Below are 21994 nucleotides of genomic sequence, written 5' to 3' on the forward strand. Positions count from 1 at the left end.
CAGCCCAAGATGTGCTCTGTGCTATTTTGGTTCAAAGGCAGCTTTCAAAGATGGGACTATCTCGGAACTGAGTTTTCCATGGATTTGATGAGACTATACCAGCAATCGTGCTGCAGATATCCATACGTAAGAGTGAAAAATGCTGTGCTTTGAACATGTCCCAGACAGTAGCAACAGCATCTTAGGCAGAGTTGTCATATATGTGGTGTAAAGTAATACACAGATTCCTTGTGTGGGATGATATGAAAGCAGATGCGTCATCTTCAGCCATTGCCACAATTAGCTTGACTGTCTTGTGGAGAGGAAGTGCTGTAGGAGACTTGAGTGTGATCTCTGTAGTTTTCTGACTAGTCCTTCATACTGATTCTCTCCGTGGCCTGATTTTAACCCTGCAAATGAAACTACATTTTTCAGTATTTGGAAGAGAAACTGGTGTATTTACGTGGGTTTCTCTTCCTCCATCCCGCACATCCATATAGGAAGGATCCTCAACTGTACTTTATCCAAAGCAAAGTTTACTGATTTGAAGGCTACAGCAATAGGTAAAGGGGTCATGAGGTTCCATATTGTGTCCATACATACGCAGTTATGTTCTAACTCTCTGTAGGATCAGTGGATTTCTAATATTTGGAAAAAGGTAGCTCAAGTATGGATAATCATACATCCTCGCAGTGCAGTCCTGAAATTGCAGATGGAGTTCAGCTCATTGTATACAAGTGTGTGTGTGTGTGTGTGTATATGTGTGTGTATATATATAAATATATATATATATATATTTTGCATATATATTATATAGCCCTTTCTGTGGTTGGAAAGCAAAATCACTTTAATTTTCCTGGATAGACCTGTATATAAATCAAATATAAATCAATATGATATGACTCAAATGACTATGGCATATGTATGCAGGAATGTGAGCTGTAATGTCTGCATCTAGGTTGCTGATATGAATGTTAAGTTAATGGCCCCTGGGCTTAGTTGCTTGTCAGAACCCCCTCCCCCCACGTGGCAAACAGAACTTGAACAAGGCAAATGTTGACCAGTTTTTAATAGAAGAATGTGAAAGTTCTTGGGTTTTGTAGCAGAGGTGAAAACTGACCCATTTCTTCAGTTTCAGAATTCTTAAATTGTTGCTAAGACCACCCAGTTAACCCCAAAACTGTGGTTTTGAATGGCATGGGGACAGATTTTGTGCTGAAAAAATGGGATCATTATAATTATGGAATAAACTTCCTGGTAACTATTCTCTCTGATCTGTTTATTTCATATGCAAGATTCATAAACCTTAAGATTTTTAGAATTCAGACAAATGTTATATTTGCAAAAGCCTTTGGATCATTTTAGATGGGATGCAGTGGATTTTCTCATAAGCATACAGGAGTTGGACCACATATTCCCTATGCTTGGAGCATGTACTTTCCCTCTCTCTTTTGATACGGTGGAAGACTGTTCTGGTTACCCGGTAGGCCCACTGACTGAGAAAGATCCTGAATATTTTAGGTAATACTCAGCTTACTGAGTCCTAGTTAAATACCGAATGGATTGGATTGACTCCTGCAGACCCTTTCTGGTCTGCTGGGCAAATAAACTTCCTGTCTTCATTTTTGACCTTTGACATAATTTACAAGAAGAGGCTGAAGCTTAGTGAAGTTGCTTAATAAATCATTAATTGTGATCAAATGATAAGATGATAAATTTTATTATGTCCAGAGTCGCAATGCAAACAAGTCAGGCATCCAGTTGTTAAAGGAATACATTTTTGACTCTATGCTGTTATATGCTTAGATCTCAGCTTTTGTCTTGTAATGAGGAGGGCCTCAGTTATCAAGTCATTCATATTTTACGAAATAAGTCCTTTTTTGTTTTGTTTAATCTGGTATATTGTTTATCTAAATTTTAGTAGCACTCACGTTCTTAGTTTTACACCATGCCAGCAGCTGTCCTGGCTATCTCTTCGGACATTTTAATGCTGCAGAAACAGCTTAGTACGAAAATTACTTTAGGTAGTACTGAGGCTTAAAAACAGAATTAAAACTCATTTGTTAAAGGATCAAATAAAGAACTGAAATGTGCATTTATCACATCTTCTCATTTTTGTTGGTTTTAGAATATTTTTATTCCCACTTGAAGTTAAATTGTACTCAAATCATTCTTGTTTTTGAATACATCTTTCTTACATCTGTTTTACGAAATCATTGAAGTTACTGACTTGATCTGGTTTTGTTAATGTCTGGGAATATTCTCTGACTATCCATTCCTGAAAGTTGAGGCAACTTTTAAGTTTTCCTTCTTTTAACTTTTGCACTCATGTTATAAAAGATATGGCTTGCAGCCAGCCTTGACTAAATATATTAAAATATTTTGGTAGGCCTTTCTTTCCAAGGATGAATCCCCACTGGTAATGTAACTCCAACATAACTTAAATTACATCTTGTTCTTGATGAACATGTTAACTTTTTTGTTTTTGTTTGTGAGTTTTATGCTTCTGTAATGTACTAATTGCATCAGAAGAAATGCAAGAACTCCACAGAATATTTTTTAAAAAACACCAAATGATTGTGTCGATTAGGAAAAGAAAACATGATATTCCTAGCTGGATGTTCAGGATTATTCTTAGACTTACGAATTATGTTTTTGAAACAATGTTTCTGGGAGATGTCATGTGGGGGGAAACTCTAAGATAAAGGTGTTTTGTTTGCTGTAGAGTTATTGAAAATCTGTTTCACCACACAGTTATGAAGGTTTATTGATACAGGCATATTCAAATGACAGTTTAAGATGACATAAATGATAGCATCTCTGTTAAGAAAATCTTTTTGCAGTCATGCCAGAAAAGTGCAAAAAAAAGTCAAAATACTGTAGCATTGTTGGATTTTATAGTACAGAAATTCCCCTTCTTATCCAAGATGAGAATAAAGAAAGTAGAACCTAGGTATCGTTAATTTTCTATCTTACACGTACTACTTAATATTTGTCACTAGCCTTTTGTAATTTCAAAGGGTTATATGAGCAGTTCTCTTCACTTTCAGAAATTGATCATCTTAACCGTGTCAGCTTTTTAAAAACTTGCAAAGAAATTAGTGTTTCCTTCTCAAAATAAATGTTTAATGGGCAGGAGAAAATAACTGTGGGAGGATGAATACCTCTCCTGCCACTGTTGACAGCTATAATGAATAAATCTGTTTTCTCACAAGTGTTCATTGCAGTTTTTGTGCTAAAATATACCTAAAATTTTATTTTAGGAATGGAGGTTATTTTAAAACTTTGTCCTTTAAAAAAAGTGGTGTAATTTCTTTTACGAATTTGTGTGAAATATAAAGTACTGTTCTGGGAGTGTTGAGTTGGGTGTTCTGAGCTCATGTGACAGCATTGTGTGTGTGAAAAGGAGAGTTGTTCATTGTTCCATTTTACCTTTCACCAGATAGGTATTTAAGGTCATTTAATGTCAGTGAGTACTCAGTTTTTATTCTTGTTCTGTTTCAGACTTTTTTTTGGCTGCCTTCCTGTACAGGGATTTTTCTTAATACTTTCCTTGTTGAAAAGTATAATGTTGGTTTAGTCTTAAATTACATGTATTGCTTTGGCTTTTTTACAGAGCTAATGGATCAATGATTGTATCTCCACAGCTTTTCCATGGTTTGGCATGGACATTGGGGGAACTTTGGTGAAGCTTGCGTATTTTGAACCTATTGATATCACTGCAGAGGAGGAGCAGGAGGAAGTTGAAAGCTTGAAGAGTATCCGCAAATATCTGACTTCTAACGTAGCCTATGGATCCACTGGCATTCGAGATGTCCACCTTGAACTGAAAGACTTAACTATTTTTGGTCGAAGAGGAAACTTGCACTTTATTCGATTCCCAACTCATGATTTGCCCACTTTTATTCAAATGGGAAGAAATAAAAACTTTTCAACACTACATACGGTGCTTTGTGCCACTGGAGGTGGCGCTTATAAGTTTGAAGAAGACTTTCGCACAGTAGGTAGCCTATCTTTCCTCATACTGAAGCTGTTTTAAAAAGCATTGCTGCCGATCGGTTAAAACAAGCAGTATTTTGAGGAACTGTGGAATGCTTGGAGATTATTAACTGTTCACTTGTTTTTCAGTCTACTAAGTATGTTAATCTAGAAATATGCTTCCTGCTGTCGTCATAATAGACAAAGAAGAAGGGCTGGGAGGGGACTGCTGGCATGTTCATCTGATGCTGATAGCTAAGTAGCTTAAGGGAGCTTCCATTAATGCAGTAAAATGCAGGACACCTTTATGGAGGATAACCATTTTCTAATCTGTGTTTTCCTCTGATGGGAAATACACTTAAACTGCTGTCGTGCTTAACTCACTTTGGATTTTCTTTCCTATGCAGTCTTTGATGGCTTTCTCCAGCCTTGCTTTTGGGAAGGGTAGTTCATATGAAAGTGTGGGCCTGATTATCCTGATGAATTTAGCCCAGTATATTGTTTATAGATCTGTGATGAAGTGAATATCTATAAGGCAGTCTTTTCAACAGCAAAGAGGTTTTGGATTTTTTTTGAGGTGTTTTGGCTCTTCCCTTGGTGATTAAAATTGATCATTGTAATTTCTGTCTGAAGTTACTACCGTAATGTTATTCCTAGCTGGGAATCTGTCACAGCTTCTAGTATGCGTGTGTCCTTGTTTGAAAATGGCCACAGTCCTCTTGAGGTTGTAGAGGCAAGAAGACTTTCCATAGTACAAAATGTATTGTTTCAAAATCTGCTTGTATTTCCATTCTTCTGCCAGTCCTGTGTTGGGCCAGCACAACTGTTGTGGGGTAGGGTCACAATTTGTACAGCAGAGCTGCTTAAGTCTCTAAAACCCCACAAAAACATTTTATGCAGGTTGGACCAGATGATCTCCAGAGGTCCCTTTCAACCCCAGCTATTCTGTGATTCTGTGACTCGCAAGTTCCCCGATTTACTTAATTGTGAGGCTTCGTGAACTCTTGTGCCATGGCATGAAGAGCTGCAATGGGCTGGGGAAAGAGGGGACAGGGAATATTGTGAGCTGGTACTGATGTCAGGTTCAGTCGTGTGCAACCCAGTCTGATTGTTCGGCTTCGTGATCTAACAGCAGGCTGCTTTCTGAGAGTGAGCTGATCTGATTCAGAGTCATGTTAGGGACTTAGTCATGTTAGAGAGTGATAATGGAGTGTGATCACTCTTTTTTGTGAAAGCCCAAAGTTAAATTGGATTAAGTGTGGGAATAAATTACGGCCCTCTTGGAATCCGTAGAAACTGTTAAATTGTCTTGCTGTTTTGTGAGAGAATGGCAGCCTAAAAGTTGTCTGCAAACTGTAACCAGCCTAAAATAAGCCCACAGCATTTATAACCTGGGGTATTCTTATGATCCTGGAGTGCTAGTATGGTTGCAATAAAAGCTAGTAGGATGCTATTTATGTTTTTCATTTACTGACATCTTAGAACCGACTGATTTTTATTTTATTATTTTTTTTTTTAGAGGGGAGGGAGAGTCCATTCCCTTCCCCCGCCCCCGGGCCCCAGATGAAAGCCTTGAAAAGGTGTGCAGATGTGTCAGTTTGACCATCATAACACTAGATGGAGCCTTTAGGGTATTTGCTGATCATTTTTGATTTAGATTGATGAAAAATGGTGCTAATGCATGTCTGATTATCTCATGAGTTACCTTTGCTGAGCTTTCTAAAACAGGTATGTATACTGCCTATCTGTTGCTTGATAGGAACCTAAGATCCTGAACGCTTTGTTGTCTTTATAGTCGGATTGAAATTTATGAATTAGTCACCTGAGATAGCTGCTTAAAGTTAGGCAATACATATATACTCATTAATTTGTAGCATGTTTAGGTAATGTTAGGATATGCTAAGTCTTTTTTTTTTTTTTTTTTTAAACACAGATTGGAAACCTCCAGTTGCACAAACTGGATGAGCTTGACTGCCTTGTCAAAGGCTTATTGTATATAGACTCTGTCAGCTTCAATGGCCAGGCAGAGTGCTATTACTTTGAAAATGCCTCAGAACCTGAGAGATGCCAAAAGATGCCTTTTAACCTGGATGACCCGTATCCACTGCTGGTAGTTAACATTGGTTCAGGAGTCAGTATCTTATCAGTCCATTCCAAAGACAACTATAAAAGAGTAACTGGAACAAGGTAATAACTTAAAAACCTAAGTTGGTGGTGTTACTGTATGGAACAATAAGCCTTCTGTTTTCAATGTGAATTGAAATATCCCCACCCCCCTCCCTTCTCCTTGCAGTGTGGAAAACTATTTTATCTTTAGTTTACTGATGCATTAATTGAAGTCCATCTCCATAGCTCTGCTATTGAGGTTTAGTCAGTATTTTCTTTGTCAATTGAAGTCTGCTACAAGTGCTTCATGATGAATGTTTTATGGGGTTTTTCTTAAGTTTTGATAATGTCTCCAGTGTGCCTATGTTTCTTTTGCCCTGTACAAATAAACATGTCCACATGTGTTTTAAAGAAAATAATCAAGGATCAGAGACAGTGGTAAGATGTGTGTATTTCAGGGCATTTTAGTCTCCAGTTACATCTTCCAAGCTGATGTTTTGATAGCTTATACCTATTTGCTACCTCTTACTGTACAGTTAGCTTCTTACAAAATATTAACCTGATTAACAGCTGTTCAATGAGCAAAAAAGGAGACAACTTGGTAGCTAAGCTGGAGGGGTTAATTTGTTTTGGTTGTAGTGTGAGAATCTCTGACCTGAGGAAATACTATTTAAAAGCAAAACTTTTTTTCTTTCTTATTAGTCTAGGTGGAGGGACCTTTCTCGGTTTATGCAGTTTGTTGACGGGCTGTGAAAGTTTTGAAGAAGCTCTGGAAATGGCGTCCAAAGGAGACAGCACACATGCTGACAAGCTGGTTCGAGATATTTATGGAGGAGACTACGAAAGATTTGGCTTGCCAGGATGGGCAGTAGCATCCAGGTAATCAAGAGACCTTTTGTTGTTCTCTCATACACATGCTCGCGCGCTCTCTTTTTTTCCTCCCCAGTACAATTAAGATGCTAAAGTTTCAAAAATGAGACTTAAAATGTTAATATAGAGAAAACTCCTTTTTGCAAACTTCTGTTGTAGTCAAGTGACATTTTTGCCATAAAAATATATATACTTAGGTTTCCTGAAGATTTAAAGCCACATGGTGGCATGTGACTGTGAGCTAGATGTTGAAAAAATTTCATGTGATAGGTCATATACAGCTGAGGATTTTTCTTTTACATGAGTCAGAGAGAACATGAGCTGATCACAGGAGTGACAAGGACAAAGCATAGATGAGAAAATAATGGCAATTACTTGTTGACTTCCTAGAATCTTTCAGTAGGGCCGTTGTCCATCTGGGAGTGGCATGGAAGAAGAGGAAGGCATTTTAGCTGCTCTTTCAGTAGCATCTCTTTATTTCGGAGGACTCTGCTTTTTTGATCCATGGAGGCCAGTACAGGCACCTGGCATAATATTTTAGCTACTCATTTGTGAAGGCTCTTGAATATAAACAGGTTGCACCATGGGAATTAATATATTTGACTACCGTTACAGATGATTTTTGTAATAGCTGCTGTTTTTATTTCCATTGGGGAAGATTTCTGGTCATGTTATGGTTTTCTACCTGTAAGAAATACAAGAAGAATAAACTTTCAGAGTGAAACTAATATATACTTAACAGAGTTCTTTAAACCTTTGTTTTTATTTGGTAGTAAAGAGGTTTTAATTCACAGTAACTTAAATTCTTCTCCCTTTCCCGCCAACTGAGTCCAGTCTTCTTCAGAAACAGAATATCTGCAGAGAGGTTTTAACATCTACAATTTTAAACTTTTAGTTAATTAGTTAATTCATCTTAACTCGCTCTGTGGATAGTTACTTTTGTTCTCATTTACTTTTTAAGGCCCTTAGAAACTTTTACGGCTATTTGAGCTTTAGAATACTCACAATTCTGGCTCTTTGAACTGACTTAGGTATGGCATGTAGTCCTTAGTGGTAAAATATGATGCATAGCTATAGAGTTGTCTTGAATTTTTTATTTCCAGGAAGCAATATACTGTGGATAGTAGTGAAATGTCTTTCTAATCTAGAAGCTTGGATTTGTACAGCCTAAGTCTCAGGTTATTAGTCAGTGACCTAGCAGTTTGTCAGCTGTGTATTTTCTGTTTCTGAGCGTTTTATGATGGGACACAACCATTCGACTCATCTCTGTTTTGCTTCTGCTACTTTCAGAGAGTTGGATATATGTTTTAATGAGGAAGCAAGCATGAGGAGTTGCAGAATTCGCCATCAGACTTGGGCATTGGCTTCATTTGCAGTGTCTAGGCTTACAGCATAATCTTGACTAAAAATAAGGCTACTTTTTGTTGTAGATGCTTCTTCATGAAAATCAGCAATGTAAATGAAAAGAATTTGTTGGGAGTCGTCATTGTAACAAGATTGTTGTTTTCCTGTAAAGGAATAGATACATGCATTATAGCGTCAGTTGTCAAATTACTGCATTGAATAGGGACTTGAAAAAGGAGTTGCTTAATAAACAGGAGGCTTAAGTTCTGCTATAGCATAAAATTACACTCTGAAATTACTTCAAATGCACCCGAATCACTTTGTACTTAATGGAAATTTTTCCTGTTCCAGTTTTGGGAATATGATCTACAAAGAGAAGAGAGAGTCTGTGAGTAAAGAAGACCTGGCAAGAGCCATACTGGTCACCATCACCAATAACATTGGGTCTATTGCCCGGATGTGTGCGGTAAACGAGGTAAACGCTTCTGGAGAGGAATCAAACAATCCATAGGTCTAGTATGTGGTTTTAGATTAAAGAACTGCTAAAATGATATATCATTTGAAACCTTTTAGTACCTTCTCAAATGAAACAAAGAAATTCATGTAGTATTAATAGAACTAGGAATTGGTTCTGAATATTTTGAGTGTTTTGAGTTGAGAACTGAAATTTAGTCGCAACTGAAACGCTTTTACATTAAAGGATCAAAGGTGGCTGCAAGACTCTGAGAGCTAAGTTAAAGGTCATGGGCACCTAAATGGTGTTCTCCTCAATCTTGATGTCTAGGGAGAAGACTGGGAGAGGAGTAAATGCATCCCATGAATCAACACCTGGCCACATGGCTGGTGTCACCAGTAGGGCTTTGGCTTTTTTAAGCCCTGGACACTTTTTCAGGAACAGAAATCCAAGCAAAGTGCTTCTGATCCTGGAAGAAGCATCACGGTTGCAAGCCTGGACTCTCATGAGGGACCACTCCAACCTGTACTGGAAGGGTGACATGGCGGAACACAAGCAATCCAGACGTCTGGAGTGTGTTGGGGGGGTCGACAACTTTCTGACACAAGTATTTGACAGGCTGGTTAGGGGAAGTGCTGTGTCGGACCTGTTGTTCATGAGTGAGGAAGAACTGGTCAGGGGTGTCAGTGGCAGCCTTGAGATGGTAGAGTTTAAGATGCTGAGGAAAGTGAAGGCAAATAGCAGAACGAAGAGTTTAGGTGGACTTGAGTAGAACAGGGTTGTGTTTTTTCAGGAATTCAGGACACAGGATCCTGTGGGAGGCTTCCTTGAAGGGAAAAGGCGCCCAGTATAGCTAGCTGATCATCCAAAATAACATCATCAAAGCACAAGCACAAGGTGGGGTACAGAGTGGCTAGGGAGTAGCTTTGCAGGAAAGGGGAGGGTGCTGGCAGAGAACAAGTTGAGCTGAACATGGGTGGGCAGTGCACCCTTGCAGCAGTGAAGGCTGACCTCATTCTGAGAACTGTTAGCAAGAGCATAGCCAGCAGGTGAGGGAAGGTGATGCTTTGTGTACTTCCCCACTTCTTTCCCCCACCTTGCAAGAGAGAAGGATAGACAAAATGGAACAAGTCTAGCAGAGGGCTACCGAGAAAGGGGCCTGGAGCCCCTGACGTAACAAGCAGACGCTGAGGGATCTAGGTTAAGCCCAGACGAGGCTGTGGTGGTTTTCTTCAACTGTCTGGTGGGGGTTATAGGGAAGATGGAGCCAGGCTCTTAACAGCCAGCCATGCACAGCTGGAGAACAGGAGGCAACAAACACAACTTGCAGCAAAGGGAATTCTGACTAGGTATAAGGAAGAAAAGTGCTTTACAATGAGAGTGGCTAAGCACTGAAACATGGGTTCAGAGAGATTATGGAGGCTGTGTCCTTGGAGATTTTCAAAACATGCTTGAACAGGGCCCTGAGCAACCTGAACTTTAAAGTTGGATCTGCTTTGAGCATTGGGTAGGCCTTGATGTCCTCCAGCAGTCTCTTCTAGCTGAACATATTCTGTGGCTAAAGCCTTGCTTCTGGTTCAGTGTTGAAGTTTCAAGAGTTAACAAAAATTAAAAACAACTCTGTGTGATGCCTGTGTTCTCACCGGTTGGTACAATTTCCTGCTATCTTTTATTTCTCAAAGCCCTGCTAAACCAGACCAATATGCATTCAATTTCAATAAAATCAGTATGACAGCCAAGAACCCGTGCAATAATAGTGTGAATTCAGTATACTTAAATTGGTGTAGAATATATCTATGGTGTGTGAGCACCAGAGATTTCCTCACTAATCATCAACAAACTTTGAATGAAGTGAGGTTTAGTAGCAGCTTTCTAAGCTAAAGGCTACTGTATTAAGAGCTCTGCATAAAGTCTATGGCAGGGATACTCAGAAATCTCAGCAACCTTGTTAGTTGCTCTAGCCCCCCCTCCTCCCCCCCTCCTTTTTTTTTGCCTAGGAGCTGGACTGATAATTTTAATATATTATTCTGTTTTTAATGTCATTGCAAGTGCCCCCTCAATTTCCTTCTCTTTCTTTCTTATGTCTGTCTTGGAGTAGAAGGTTAATTTGGTGGGTAGTGAGCTGGGTTTTTTGCTTTATGACAAAGCTTGAAAGCGACAAGTTTTAAAATGAGAGTGAAGCTAAAAGTACATACCAGCGATCTAAGAGTCAAGTATATTGTAGGAATGTTGTCATTATTGCAAAGACAAATATATACAATTTGTATATAAGGGCTGGAGTAAATTAGTACAAGTCTAAAATCATAGAAATGTACGAATCAGGTATAGTCAAAGTTTTTCTTTATGCATTCCAACTATATCACAGAGCTACAAATCACGAGATACAATTAATATGGATATGCAAACCAGTATCTTGAACTGATGTATGAAGACAAAATGGATTTATTTTTTTCCAATTCCTGGTATTGAGCAGAATTATGTCTGATTTGGTGCCTTAACAGTATGTATATTTTATCTTAACTATGAACTAATCAAGATTATGAAAAGCAAATGCATGCAAAGTCCTTTGATTACAGGTAAAGTTGTCATACTAGTCTTAGTAACAACTTGGTTACGTCTATTCATTTATCATTTGTAAGTGCTTAATTAAATGCTACATGGAGCACTAACACTGATAAATTTTCTTTGATTCTTCATTTCATACCGTTAAGTTGCTGTTTAATGTTGCTTCCACTTAATGTCAGTTTTATTCCTGTGAATGGGGAAAATAAGTGAAAAAAAGAATCATTTAAATTTAATAAAATTCACAGCTTACTTTTAATGTGTACTTAAGTCTTAGTCTAGTTTTATACTGAGCTATATTGAGACCTGAAGATGAAATGCACATCTGTTATGTCTTACTGTCTTCGGCTTCTTTACAGTGCTGCCTTGTTGCATATGGATCAAGCAGCATTGTACAGGGCTATGAAGGCATTGAGTCTTTTCTACCAAATATAAGTAATGTTATTTTAATTTTACTTTTAGCTAAGCTTTGGCTTAGTTACTGCAGATGCTTACTCAGATAATTTGAAATACAAATGCTACTTGTCTACATAATAAGAACTTTAATTTGGGGGGAGTTGGACTGTTCTTTCTTATCCACAGGTATGCTATGTTTAAATGTTGGAACCATGTTCTATTTGGGTTTTTTTTTTTTGGTCAACAGTCTGTTTTTTCATAACTTAATTTTTCACAGCTATGTTAAATAGCAAAGGAATTAAGTCTTTTCATTATGTTTTTGTTCTTTTTAGAAAATAAACAGAGTTGTCTTTGTTGGCAATTTTTTACGTGTGAATACTTTGTCAATGAAGCTTCTTGCATATGCACTGGATTACTGGTCAAAAGGCCAACTGAAGGCCTTGTTCCTAGAACATGAGGTATGGTATGGTTCATTTATGTGTCTGTATTGTTTTACCATGATTTAAAAATGCACATATTGAACAGCTCTCAACTGTGATATCTGGAGATACTGAGTGTTCAGTGAACATTGAAAATAGGAAGAGGTTTCTCATGCTGTATTGGTTCTCTGGGAACAGTTCTCTCTGACAGGAAAGGATTTTAGTCAGTTTGGAGTGTCCGTTCATGCTATAGATTTTTGCAGAAGGACAAGAAATGTTAAGCTTTATACTAAGATTAACCTGTCTTTCCTTGTCTGCAGGTAGAAGTAATAGTAAGGATTGTATTTCAAAAGATTATAGTGCGATCTAAAGCACAAGCCTTTGAAATATTTATGTTGTTCTCAGTTGAGCTTGAGCAACATCCTGAAAATCAACACTGCCTTTGACCAGGACTGCTTTCATACTTCCACAGATAGATCTTACACTTTCTGTAATGTAATTTTATACTCTGTGACTAATCTGCTTTTGGGCAGCTTGTGCAAACTGTATGTAATGCTGAGAGATGAGCTGTTCTGGTTAAAATACAGACAATCAGTATTAATGACTGGTCCAACAGCTGGAAGACTTGTAGCTTCTTGGCAAGGGGTTGGAAATCTTTGATGTCCTCAAACTTTTGGTCTACAGATATTACAGTATTAGCTCTCCTTCCCTTCAGTCAATTCTAACAACTTCTTTTTCTTTATTGCTTATCCTGATGCTGACAGTACTCTGTCCTGGTACTAGTAATAGCAGAATGGTTCCTTGTTAGTTCTACCCCTTCAGGTATTTCTTGGATACGTTTTCAATTCTTGCATTTGGTCAAGCGTAGATCCCAAAAACTCTTGTAAAACGATTCTATATTACATAGTTGTAGGGTGGGAGAAAATCTTGCTTCCTCACAGGGAAAGGTAATCCAACAGGAGACCATTGATCTGTGTGTGCAGCCTAAGCGTGCGGTTCAGAAAATGGCACTGAAGCCTTGAGATCCTTTCTTAAAAAGCTTCAGGTGCAGTTTGTTTAAGAAATCTTAGACTCGCACCTCAGGAATGGATGGATTTGCTGTGGTTGTTGAATATCCTTTGGCAATCAAAACATGCAACTCCTCTAGGAGGGAAAAAAACCAACGGATTTATGTGCTTAGGAGTCACTGATACGTGTCTTGGAAATCCTGCAGTGTATGGGTAGCCTTGGGGGGAATCCCCTAGGGTTAGGCTAGCTAATAAGGATAAAATGTTTGTTTTGTAAAGCTTTAAAAAGTTAACATGAAAGATGATACTTTAAAAGTGTATGTTCTTTATATCTATTGTTAACCCTCTAGATACTTTGTTGTCATTGAAATGTGTGATAAAAGCTGAATTTAATATCCCAGTTGAAGCTGAAATATTTATTTATTTGTTTTGAACAGGGATACTTTGGAGCTGTTGGTGCTCTTCTTGGGTTGCCAAATTTCAGTTGAGATACCAGATGTCACTACACTGAACTGTTTTCCACCTGGATGGCACTTGTTTATGGCAATGGAAACTAAATCTGGGGAGGGGAGATAAAAACAGCAAACTTGCTGCAACTGTTTTTAAATTTAAGAAGTGATAAGCTACTGAATATTGCCATTGTAAGGAAGGGGATTTTACTCTTTTGGGCATTGAAAAGTGAAATATTAGGGATATCGTTTATGTTCTTCGGTACACGTAGCCAGTATTGAACTTTTAATATGCAATACATCCTCTGAAAACAAGCTTCCAGAAGAAGGAATGCCAGTCCTTCAGGTGTTCAGCACTAAAATATTGTGAGTTTATTCCAAAGGCTTTAAGCCCATCTGTTCTGAATATAGTTGATGAATAACAAATTATTTTCATTAGTTATACTCTATTAAGAGCAGAATTTCCTGTGTGTACTTACAGAATAAACAACTTTTAAAAACTGTAAAGTACTAGCAATAAGATGGGGAAACCATACGCAATTGCTTTCCACAGTAAGAACAGCAAAGTGTTAACAGCATTTGGTGTTCTAATAATCATTCCGTTTTGATGGAAAAAAATATTTATGCTTTATTTTTCAGTGGGGAAGAATAAAGGGACAAAAGATCAGCCAAAGGAAAGGAGCAAGTAGTTGGATGTTTTGATGGTTTCATGCAGATAGGCACTTGCCCTCTTTGCTTGTTTGAAGATATATTGTATTTTCAGAAGGTCCCCTCTTTGGATTATGGTAAGGATTCAAAGAGCAAGGAGTTCTTTGAGAGGTTATGGCTTCCAAAATTTCTTGGCTGTCTTCTGGTTTTCGGTCTCTTTTATGAGTGACATTCTGACATCATTACTTGTAAAGGCACCACCGAGCCTGTGAGAGTTGAAGATATCCTCATAAAATTGACTAAAAATGGGACCTTGTAATTCTGATAGTTTGACTTGTTATTTCTGTGGAGGTTTGAAAAACTTCTCCCCCATCCTATTAGTTTGAAAAATATGATTTCTCTCTAATTTTATGGGTTGATCATTGACATTAAAAAAGAAAGACCTTTAGCTTGTGTTTGAATTTGGAAGCTTATTTTTGGAGGTTGAGGACAGCATCAGAGTTTGTATTGCAGCACCAAAAGGACCAATATGTAGTGCCCTTGCATTATGGAACTGTTCATCAAACTGTGGCCTTGGGATAAAATCCATACTCTGGAACTGTGTTTTGGGTTTTTTCTGTATACTTTTAAAATTTATAATTGTGATTATTGTAATAAGTCTAGTCTTGAAGCCGGGACATAAGATCTTAAACTAGTAAGAGCATTATACAGTCATTAGCTATATGATTCTTTGTAGACTAAAGAAATAACCAATTTTATGATATGTTTTTAATGTTAAATGTTTCCTATAAGTGCATGAAGAGCAACCAGACAAGAACACATTTGTGTTGGGTTTTAATGTGTTTTTAAAACTGATTGCTGGAGTATTCCACAGCATGGCTACGTTGTATTTACAGCCACGCCACCTATCCGCCTAGCATGTAAGCAAGTTCTATGTGCTATTTTCAGCCATCTGTCTTTTCTTTAAATTCAGAGCTCCATACTAACATCATTTAAAAAAAAAAAAAAATCTTCTGTAGTCCCCCCAAAGCACGGTAACTTAAAGTAGCCACTTCATTAAGCCCAGTGCCAATCTCGAATATGGTTTGGTCTACTGTTGCATTTTTCTGGTACTCACGTTACATTTCCATTCTTTTTGCTTTGATAGCATTTTAGTCTAGACATAAAAAAGAAAGGATGAATTATACCCACAGTTCAGCTGTTCTAATGCTAATCAGAGAACTTCAGAAAATAGCTGATTATGGCTTCTCTAGAGTGTCTTTATAAATGCTGTTACTGTTTCCTTCAAGTTATGATCAACTATAGCAGGTAAGCTTTATTTGGTTATAAAACTTCATGAAAACTTAATTTTCGGAATGTTTTGACAGTATCTTGAAAACTTTGCATACCGACTGCATGTTTTTTTCGCAGAGTGAAATACTTCAAGACACATATACCATAACTTGATTAAAACAGTTCCTTTAGTCTATATTTATTGCTACTTCACTTCTTATATTCTGTTACTGAAACACAGAGCTGCTCTTGAAGCAGTAGTTGGAAATAACTTGTGCATTTAACCAGAAGCACATGTAGGAGATGGTTAGCTAATGACCATGGTTAGTTTAAATCCTTTGAAATTGATGTGACCTAAGATGTAACATTTTTAAGGTAAACTGTACAGAGTTAGGGAATAAATTTCTGAAGTAATTCTTGAATAGTCGTACTGTATTGAAACTACTGTGAGAATCAAGAAGTATGCCCTACCTCTCTCTCTCTTTCCCTGAGCTTGGTAAGAATTGGCTTCCTTTCTATAGTTTTTATCAGCACAAGTGTTATTTATTACAAGAGCCATCAGAGAAGTTTTCAAGCCCTGCTGAAAAGCTCAAGGGTGCTGTATGCAAGCCACATCTTTGGGTTTTGTCTCATTATTCTCTCTCAGCTTGAAATTTGTTACTAGAGTCTCCAAAGCATGACTGTGCCATGAGCAGAAATGCTAAGTATCACAAATACTTGTAAGATTAGTCTTGAAGTCTTTAATCTAAATTCTCTTCTAAATAGGTTGAAAAGGCTTGTTTTTTATAGTAAATCACTGAAGTAGACTTTTTCCTGATTTTTTTGCTGTTTTTACTTTCACACTTGCCATTTCCTTTCCTCAAAGCTAACTGGTTGAAGTGACTTCAGAGTGAACTGATTCAGTGTCATGTACTATAGTAGAGGAAATTTGGGGTTTTCGCAGGGCTACTGATGTTTTCTCAAGTGGGACAACTTCATTTAAGAAAAGTTGTGTGATACTTCTAAAGTAAGATGTAAAGCTCATTTTGAATGTTTAGTTGCTTTCAGCTCAATCAGCCATGTGAGTGCCTTTTAATTTTTCATATAATGCCAATTTTGCTGGTACTGGGACTTGATCCATGAGGTTTCCTAGCTCATATTACTCATCAGAGAAATGGCAATTTGTTGGTCATGGAAATGATGCCTTCAATCCAGGGTATTGAGAGATTCCAGGAAAACAGCATCAGATTTCTGGCTTCCCATCCCCATAGCCCTTATATTTGCATTTCTTCCTCTCATCCCTCTAGCTTGAGCTTTTTAAGCATTATGCACAATTTTATCATATCAGAATCTCCCTAAAAATCATACTAGTTTTTAGTCAGAAAAATACAAATTATTTCTGGACAAATAAATTAATTTTATATCAAGCTATCCCAAGTTGGTATGGCTATTAAACTTAACCACTTCCACCTTTCTAGTTCTACCTAAGCTAACTGCAGTTTGAACAAGAAGGGAACTTTTTCTACAGTACATTTTAATATTTAGCAAACTTGAATGAACATACATCTTCAGTCTTTTTTACTGAAGCTGCCAGAGGCTCAAGTATAAACATTTTTCCATTCTTTTTTAATAAAGCCTCATTAAATTTAACAATTCAGAGAGAAGCAACACTGATACCATTTATTTTTATCTTATTAAAAGTTTGGTCCAGACTTTCAAAGGTTGTTCAAATCTACAGCCTACCTTTTGAAGAACTTTGCCTTCTTTCCATAGTGTAGTTTGCAAGCATACACCTATGTGATTCTACCAACACCTCATAGATTACTTCCTTTTGTAATCTGAGAGTTACAACATGAAAAGAGTAAGAGGTCATGCAGAGAATAAGAGGTCTTGTTTACTCTCAGCCTGTATATTAAAAACAAAAGTTCAATTCTGGCTTCTAATAATGCATTAAATATTCCTTCAGTAGTACTGTGAGATTCTTATTTGCATATGTGTCATTGGTAGTATACACACGAGGTGGTCTTATTGCCTTTAAGGACTGTAATACTAGCTCTTTATCCAGTGTAGGTCTTCAGGAAGTATCTACTTCCAGATAAGTCGCAATAACTTCTCATTCTTAAAAGCTTCAGAATAACAGTGGGATATTAACATTTGTAACTAACTCAAGTGTTGTTTTTCTTCTTTAGAGCAAATCTGTGCTCTTTAAAGACTAGGCAGTGTCTTATGAATTCACTCCATAACTTGCATTAATGCTTAAATTTACTTTCAAACTAATTTTTAAATGTCATCTTCATTTTTCACACTGTTGAAACTGGATGGCTATAATCCTGAGGAAACGGGTTAGTTAAGTTCAGAACGGAATTCAAGATCACTGCAGTTCTGTTCTGTAATGAAGTTAGCTCTTCCCTTCACAGTTTTTTCCTAATAACAGGGATTTCTAGATCCCTGTTTGGATAAGATGGGCTTGAAAGCCATACAATATGTAGAAGAGTTTGCTTAGGTTAAAAAGAGAACAAAAATGTTTTGGGTGAGAGGTATTTGACCAAGACCTGTAGGCTACAGTGCAGAGTTACAAAACATGCTTGACACGCAGAGCTAATGTTTTGGTTTTAATTTTCCCATTTCTTTTTAAGGCACAGAAAGATCACTGTAGATAAAATGAGTGAATTATTTTAATTTCTCATACGTAACCAAGATTATTTGGTATGCAACAGATGTGAGAGACAAAAAAATGCCTTATCACGCAGTATGGAGGGATAATTCCTCGCTTACATTCTTTGAGTTTTACTAATATATTCCAAAGAACATTGCCAGTATTCTGTCATCTGTGATAAGTTTAAAAAACTAGTCCGCAAACAAGCCTGTTTTATAAGTTTTGTTTACTTTTTCACACATGTGAAGTGTATTAAACACTCTTAAAACCATGCTTTTTGGAAACATCTCAAAAGATGCTGTAATATATTCATAACTATTAATGTGCTAATGGAATATGAGCAGTCTAGGTTAGGATAACTGAGTGTCAAATCCTGTTCACTTTAGTAACTCAAGTAGACAATTCTCTTACATGGGGATTATTTTAAACTAACGAGCAAGATTTGGCCTCAAGGCCTTCTGACTGGGGAAAATAGTAGTGCTACTTGGCATATTCCTGCTGGTGCTAAATCATTTGTTGAAAATAAAGATTATAAATAGAAATTGTAAATAAAATATTTATGGCCTGGTCCTTTTGACAGACTTAAATTTTCTCATTTGCAAAAATTTTTGGCCTTATTTCAAGTTGCCCTTTTTGTTCGGCTGTGTGGACTGTGGTCATTAACATGGTAAGTTGCTGACAGGTTTGGCTTTTGTGCTGCTTTCTGTAAGGCCCGTAACATTCCAGTTGTGCATTATGATATGGATCACTCTCCTTTGCAAGACTTCAGTGTTACCCATAGGCTTGTTTTATTAAATTAATTAGAATTATTAAAAAGTATTAAATAGAACAAGATCAGCATATGCTCTTTGCTGAAACTTCAAGAAATTGAGCCATTAGTGTAAGCATTTGTGGGGGAGTTGTTGAAAAATGCAAAAAACCCCTATTTAAAGTGACATCTTGATTAGTCTTGTGTCTAAAATAAGCTGGAATATGGTGTAAGAGTTGCTAATCTTTGATAGATAACAATTGCTAGCATTTCACAATTCTTCTAACATCAATTTAAGAATGCTGTAAGTACCACCTTCAGGAGGAGGTATTTGGTTCAGATTATTCATTACAAAAGATAATTTCATTATAAGACTAGTGAATTAGTATTTTGGGAAATACCACATTACAGCATCTAGAACATGAAAATTAGTGTATTGATGTTAGAGGAAATGGAGAGCTTCTGATAATGCTCTTTTTTACACTCCTCATAAGTTTTGGAATTTTAACAAGCAAGTACTTTAAATTTTCATCTGTTGTCTTGTCATATGCAGGCCTTCTAATGACCAATTCCTGTCTTCAGAGTGTTTGTTTTAGTTACTTAGCAAAATGGACAGGCAAATTTATGAACTGCAAGCCCATGTAGGATGGAAGTTCTCCTAAGAGCCATTTGGTTAAGTTGCCTTATTCTAGTACATTGCACTCATGTTACGTCTCCACTTTCTTGTTTACTGTTTTGACACTGAAGATGTGATGTAAAAATACGTGTTACAAATTTTTATTCCTAAATTACTGATTGATACCTGTGTCACCTGTTAATACAGCTCTTGTAAATGATACCTTTATGCCATCTGTAATACAGCTCTTGTAAATTGTTTAAATTATTTTTCCTTTTATAGATTCTTGTTATTGAATGTACAGATCTGGGTCCCTTTCATATTTCACTAACTAATTACACTGTGGCCGAAATGTGGTCAACACTGTAATTCATCCCATCAAAACTGTAGGTAATTCTTTACTACTTGTTTGCATGAATGAAATTTGGATTTCATTTACTCTGTCACAAGCCAACTCCTCTGTGATGGGCCTACTTCTTACAGTTTATTTTCCTGGTTTTGTTACTGTTTGTTCTGTATGAATGTTGAAACAGTACTTTGTCTTTTCCTAATAAATAATTTGAGATTGTTCATTGTTTGTCTCTGTGAATTATTGTGGTTTTTTCTGATTTTTTTTTTTCCTTTAGCATTATAAATTGCTATGATAATTCATACCGGATGTTACTGCATAATGTTTGACAGTAAGGAAACATGACTGGTATGGTTTTCCTGCTCTTCTCTTCCTCTCCTTTAATTTAATCAAACCATATACTTTATATTTCTTAGATTCAGCTCTTGTCTTTAAAAATGTATACATCATGAATAACTTCATAGCTTTAAAGTAGAAAACATGCCACAAACGTGATGGTGGTGGCTGCCATGTAAACTTGGGAATGTATACTGATTCATGCACACGGTTTACTCAGAATGACGTTTTCCTGTTCAGTGGAATACATTATGTATTCATAAACTGCAGTTTATTTTCCCTTGGAATTGCTCTGACTGGATGCATAGTAAGCGAGGAGTCTTCAGGAATGAAGAGCCTGTGCCACAATGACATGTTGTTAATGCCTCTTGTGACTAGCTTGCTATGTCCTTGACTGTGCTTTAGCACCCATTTTACAAAATTGTTGTCATCCAGGCTACAAGTAAGCTGCCAAAAATGAAACCCTGAAAATTATGTTCTGTATCCTATCTCCACCGATTCTGGCAAACAGGAGCTCTGCACTCACCAGGTTCTTTCTACTTAGGGAAAGGAAAGTATGGGCTCCTTTACAAGTTACAGGGGTGTTGATTAGTTTGGCCTTTTTTAAAAAAAAAAAAAAAAAAAAAGGCAGAAATACCTGTTTCTTTGTGTACTCTAGCAGTCTTTTGAGGAGGCTATTTTGCTTGGGGTCCTTAATCCCTTGGTGATTCAGCCTGTGTGTAAACTCAGGACACAGGTTCCTGGGTAAGGTGTGTGAGTAGTAGTTAGTGTTTAGTTCTAGCTTATCCATGGATACGATAAAAATCATTTCTTTTGTTATGTTTGTGTGAAATAAGTGACTTCCTCATATTTTACTGTGAGACTGCTCAGTTAATTGTCCTTGAATTTCTCTTGGAGTCACTAATACAGGCCGGTAATACAAGAATCCTTGTGAATTTTGCTTGTCTGTAGAAATACACATTTAAAATGAAGTTTGCCATTGTCCCAGAGTGAAAACCCACTGGTCTAAAGGCAGTTCTGTCCATCAGCCAGCGCTCAGTAAGTCCATTCACTTACTGCCATTTCAGGCTACAGCATGAAAAAATTGTAGTGATCACCTTGTGTGCCATGAGTGGGAGGCACAGGGATGAGTCACCGTATTCCCCAGCTTCCATCAAGAAGCCAGCAGAGGGAGCAGAGAGACCACCGTTTCGGTTGAATTCTGCACAGAAAGCATCTCTGTTTTGTGGAAAGTATCTTTGTTCACAAAGATGTGAGGTAGGGTTATGATAAGTGATGACAGGGCTGGGGGGGAGCCTGCATGGTGCTGCTGCTATTCTTATCCAGGGATTTCATGCATTGAATGCTATGGTACAGAAAGGAAATTAAGGTGTCCCAAGAAGCAAAACTTGAGACCTGGGTGCCATGTCAGGTTGCTTTCTGCCGTTCTGTCATCTTGCTTTTAAACTGTTTGTGTGAAAATAGTAACTAATGAGGTGCCCTGATTCCTTCATAAAATGAGAACATACTCCATTTGTTCTGCCTGTGCAATGGTGTGTTTATGTATACCAGATATAAAGTAATATATATAAAGGTAAATCTTTAGGGCTATAGAACAACTAGTATTGCATGGTATCTGTGGACTAGGTTGCAGGGGAGAGTGAGAGTATTTATGCTATCTGTAAGTATGTAGTTGAGATAGTTTAGAAATCTTAGCTCCTTTTGTAGTTTTACAGGGCCTCATGGCAAATTGCCTTCAGGAGGCTGCAGTAGCTCTGTGGCTGACCCAGACTCCCAATTTGGGCCCTTGAAGGTGGACACAGGAAACAAAATGATGCAAGTATTAT

General features: G+C 37.3%; 1 protein-coding gene across 2 annotated transcripts in view; it reads left to right on the forward strand.

The window, feature by feature from the left end:
- The window catches only part of PANK3 (pantothenate kinase 3), a 28862-nt gene extending 8807 nt beyond the window's left edge, over positions 1-20055 (forward strand). Inside the window, exons 2-7 of one of the 2 annotated variants that reach the window (XM_064520839.1) lie at positions 3596-3979; positions 5891-6144; positions 6766-6942; positions 8629-8752; positions 12022-12147; positions 13553-20055. In XM_064520839.1, coding sequence (XP_064376909.1) covers positions 3644-3979; positions 5891-6144; positions 6766-6942; positions 8629-8752; positions 12022-12147; positions 13553-13603 — 1068 coding nt within the window. In that variant the 5' untranslated portion in view covers positions 3596-3643 and the 3' untranslated portion in view covers positions 13604-20055. The remainder of the gene's footprint in view (positions 1-3595; positions 3980-5890; positions 6145-6765; positions 6943-8628; positions 8753-12021; positions 12148-13552) is intronic. The other variant, XM_026098441.2, reaches the window with a different exon arrangement.
- Positions 20056-21994: the final 1939 nt, after the last annotated feature.

The sequence above is a fragment of the Dromaius novaehollandiae genome, chromosome 15, assembly GCF_036370855.1.
Source record: "Dromaius novaehollandiae isolate bDroNov1 chromosome 15, bDroNov1.hap1, whole genome shotgun sequence".
Lineage (NCBI taxonomy): Eukaryota > Metazoa > Chordata > Aves > Casuariiformes > Dromaiidae > Dromaius > Dromaius novaehollandiae.